The sequence below is a fragment of the Bombina bombina genome, chromosome 11 (genome assembly GCF_027579735.1).
Source record: "Bombina bombina isolate aBomBom1 chromosome 11, aBomBom1.pri, whole genome shotgun sequence".
In the NCBI taxonomy this organism is placed as follows: Eukaryota; Metazoa; Chordata; class Amphibia; order Anura; family Bombinatoridae; genus Bombina; species Bombina bombina.
The window spans coordinates 32,695,545-32,699,658 of record NC_069509.1 but is presented as its reverse complement, the minus strand read 5'-3'; the positions used below and the strand labels follow the sequence as shown (position 1 = coordinate 32,699,658).

Here is a 4,114-nt window from a genome sequence, read left to right as displayed (position 1 = left end):
AATATTATAAGTGAGTCGGTCACTCGGTGCACAAGAGAGAGAGAGAGAGAGAGGGTATAATGTGCCCTGAGAGAAAGCAAGAGATTAATATTATAAGTGAGTCGGTCACTCGGTGCACAAGAGAGAGAGAGAGAGAGGTATAATGTGCCCTGAGAGAAAGCAAGAGATTAATATTATAAGTGAGTCGGTCACTCGGTGCACAAGAGAGAGAGAGAGAGAGAGGGTATAATGTGCCCTGAGAGAAAGCAAGAGATTAATATTATAAGTGAGTCGGTCACTCGGTGCACAAGAGAGAGAGAGGGTATAATGTGCCCTGAGAGAAAGCAAGAGATTAATATTATAAGTGAGTCGGTCACTCGGTGCACAAGAGAGAGAGAGAGAGAGAGGGTATAATGTGCCCTGAGAGAAAGCAAGAGATTAATATTATAAGTGAGTCGGTCACTCGGTGCACAAGAGAGAGAGAGAGAGAGAGGGTATAATGTGCCCTGAGAGAAAGCAAGAGATTAATATTATAAGTGAGTCGGTCACTCGGTGCACAAGAGAGAGAGAGAGAGAGAGAGGGTATAATGTGCGTCCTGAGAGAAAGCAAGAGATTAATATTATAAGTGAGTCGGTCACTCGGTGCACAAGAGAGAGAGAGAGAGAGGGTATAATGTGCCCTGAGAGAAAGCAAGAGATTAATATTATAAGTGAGTCGGTCACTCGGTGCACAAGAGAGAGAGAGAGAGAGGGTATAATGTGCCCTGAGAGAAAGCAAGAGATTAATATTATAAGTGAGTCGGTCACTCGGTGCACAAGAGAGAGAGAGAGAGAGAGGGTATAATGTGCCCTGAGAGAAAGCAAGAGATTAATATTATAAGTGAGTCGGTCACTCGGTGCACAAGAGAGAGAGAGAGAGAGAGAGAGGTATAATGTGCCCTGAGAGAAAGCAAGAGATTAATATTATAAGTGAGTCGGTCACTCGGTGCACAAGAGAGAGAGAGAGAGAGAGAGAGGGTATAATGTGCCCTGAGAGAAAGCAAGAGATTAATATTATAAGTGAGTCGGTCACTCGGTGCACAAGAGAGAGAGAGAGAGAGAGAGAGGGTATAATGTGCCCTGAGAGAAAGCAAGAGATTAATATTATAAGTGAGTCGGTCACTCGGTGCACAAGAGAGAGAGAGAGAGAGAGAGAGAGTATAATGTGCCCTGAGAGAAAGCAAGAGATTAATATTATAAGTGAGTCGGTCACTCGGTGCACAAGAGAGAGAGAGAGAGAGAGAGGGTATAATGTGCCCTGAGAGAAAGCAAGAGATTAATATTATAAGTGAGTCGGTCACTCGGTGCACAAGAGAGAGAGAGAGAGGTATAATGTGCCCTGAGAGAAAGCAAGAGATTAATATTATAAGTGAGTCGGTCACTCGGTGCACAAGAGAGAGAGAGAGAGAGGGTATAATGTGCCCTGAGAGAAAGCAAGAGATTAATATTATAAGTGAGTCGGTCACTCGGTGCACAAGAGAGAGAGAGAGAGAGAGGGTATAATGTGCCCTGAGAGAAAGCAAGAGATTAATATTATAAGTGAGTCGGTCACTCGGTGCACAAGAGAGAGAGAGAGAGAGAGGGTATAATGTGCCCTGAGAGAAAGCAAGAGATTAATATTATAAGTGAGTCGGTCACTCGGTGCACAAGAGAGAGAGAGAGAGAGAGGGTATAATGTGCCCTGAGAGAAAGCAAGAGATTAATATTATAAGTGAGTCGGTCACTCGGTGCACAAAGAGAGAGAGAGAGAGAGAGGTATAATGTGCCCTGAGAGAAAGCAAGAGATTAATATTATAAGTGAGTCGGTCACTCGGTGCACAAGAGAGAGAGAGAGAGAGAGAGAGGTATAATGTGCCCTGAGAGAAAGCAAGAGATTAATATTATAAGTGAGTCGGTCACTCGGTGCACGAGAGAGAGAGAGAGAGAGAGGGTATAATGTGCCCTGAGAGAAAGCAAGAGATTAATATTATAAGTGAGTCGGTCACTCGGTGCACAAGAGAGAGAGAGAGAGAGAGAGAGGGTATAATGTGCCCTGAGAGAAAGCAAGAGATTAATATTATAAGTGAGTCGGTCACTCGGTGCACAAGAGAGAGAGAGAGAGGGTATAATGCGCCCTGAGAGAAGCAAGAGATTAATATTATAAGTGAGTCGGTCACTCGGTGCACAGAGAGAGAGAGAGAGAGAGAGGGTATAATGTGCCCTGAGAGAAAGCAAGAGATTAATATTATAAGTGAGTCGGTCACTCGGTGCACAAGAGAGAGAGAGAGAGGGTATAATGTGCCCTGAGAGAAAGCAAGAGATTAATATTATAAGTGAGTCGGTCACTCGGTGCACAAGAGAGAGAGAGAGAGAGAGGGTATAATGTGCCCTGAGAGAAAGCAAGAGATTAATATTATAAGTGAGTCGGTCACTCGGTGCACAGAGAGAGAGAGAGAGAGGGTATAATGTGCCCTGAGAGAAAGCAAGAGATTAATATTATAAGTGAGTCGGTCACTCGGTGCACAAGAGAGAGAGAGAGAGAGAGAGGGTATAATGTGCCTGAGAGAAAGCAAGAGATTAATATTATAAGTGAGTCGGTCACTCGGTGCACAAGAGAGAGAGAGAGAGAGAGGGTATAATGTGCCCTGAGAGAAAGCAAGAGATTAATATTATAAGTGAGTCGGTCACTCGGTGCACAAGAGAGAGAGAGAGAGAGAGGGTATAATGTGCCCTGAGAGAAAGCAAGAGATTAATATTATAAGTGAGTCGGTCACTCGGTGCACAAGAGAGAGAGAGAGAGAGAGAGGGGTATAATGTGCCCTGAGAGAAAGCAAGAGATTAATATTATAAGTGAGTCGGTCACTCGGTGCACAAGAGAGAGAGAGAGAGAGGGTATAATGTGCCCCTGAGAGAAAGCAAGAGATTAATATTATAAGTGAGTCGGTCACTCGGTGCACAAGAGAGAGAGAGAGAGAGAGAGAGGGTATAATGTGCCCTGAGAGAAAGCAAGAGATTAATATTATAAGTGAGTCGGTCACTCGGTGCACAAGAGAGAGAGGGTATAATGTGCCCTGAGAGAAAGCAAGAGATTAATATTATAAGTGAGTCGGTCCACTCGGTGCACAAGAGAGAGAGAGAGAGAGAGGTATAATGTGCCCTGAGAGAAAGCAAGAGATTAATATTATAAGTGAGTCGGTCACTCGGTGCACAAGAGAGAGAGAGAGAGAGAGGGTATAATGTGCCCTGAGAGAAAGCAAGAGATTAATATTATAAGTGAGTCGGTCACTCGGTGCACAAGAGAGAGGAGAGAGAGAGGGTATAATGTGCCCTGAGAGAAAGCAAGAGATTAATATTATAAGTGAGTCGGTCACTCGGTGCACAGAGAGAGAGAGAGAGAGAGGGTATAATGTGCCCTGAGAGAAAGCAAGAGATTAATATTATAAGTGAGTCGGTCACTCGGTGCACAAGAGAGAGAGAGAGAGAGAGGGTATAATGTGCCCTGAGAGAAAGCAAGAGATTAATATTATAAGTGAGTCGGTCACTCAGGTGCACAGAGAGAGAGAGAGAGAGAGGGTATAATGTGCCCTGAGAGAAAGCAAGAGATTAATATTATAAGTGAGTCGGTCACTCGGTGCACAAGAGAGAGAGAGAGAGAGGGTATAATGTGCCCTGAGAGAAAGCAAGAGATTAATATTATAAGTGAGTCGGTCACTCGGTGCACAGAGAGAGAGAGAGAGAGGGTATAATGTGCCCTGAGAGAAAGCAAGAGATTAATATTATAAGTGAGTCGGTCACTCGGTGCACAAGAGAGAGAGAGAGAGAGAGGTATAATGTGCCCTGAGAGAAAGCAAGAGATTAATATTATAAGTGAGTCGGTCACTCGGTGCACAGAGAGAGAGAGAGAGAGGGTATAATGTGCCCTGAGAGAAAGCAAGAGATTAATATTATAAGTGAGTCGGTCACTCGGTGCACAAGAGAGAGAGAGAGAGAGGGTATAATGTGCCCTGAGAGAAAGCAAGAGATTAATATTATAAGTGAGTCGGTCACTCGGTGCACAAGAGAGAGAGAGAGAGAGGGTATAATGTGCCCTGAGAGAAAGCAAGAGATTAATATCGAA

At 44.1% G+C, this 4,114-nt stretch overlaps 1 protein-coding gene across 1 annotated transcript in view; it reads right to left on the bottom strand.

The window, feature by feature from the left end:
- Window positions 1-274: 274 nt before the first annotated feature.
- LOC128641628 (prostasin) overlaps window positions 275-4,114 on the bottom strand; it is a 183,223-nt gene continuing 179,383 nt past the window's right edge. Inside the window, exon 7 of the mRNA XM_053694164.1 lies at window positions 275-313. Within this exon, the coding sequence (XP_053550139.1) occupies window positions 275-313 (39 nt within the window). The remainder of the gene's footprint in view (window positions 314-4,114) is intronic.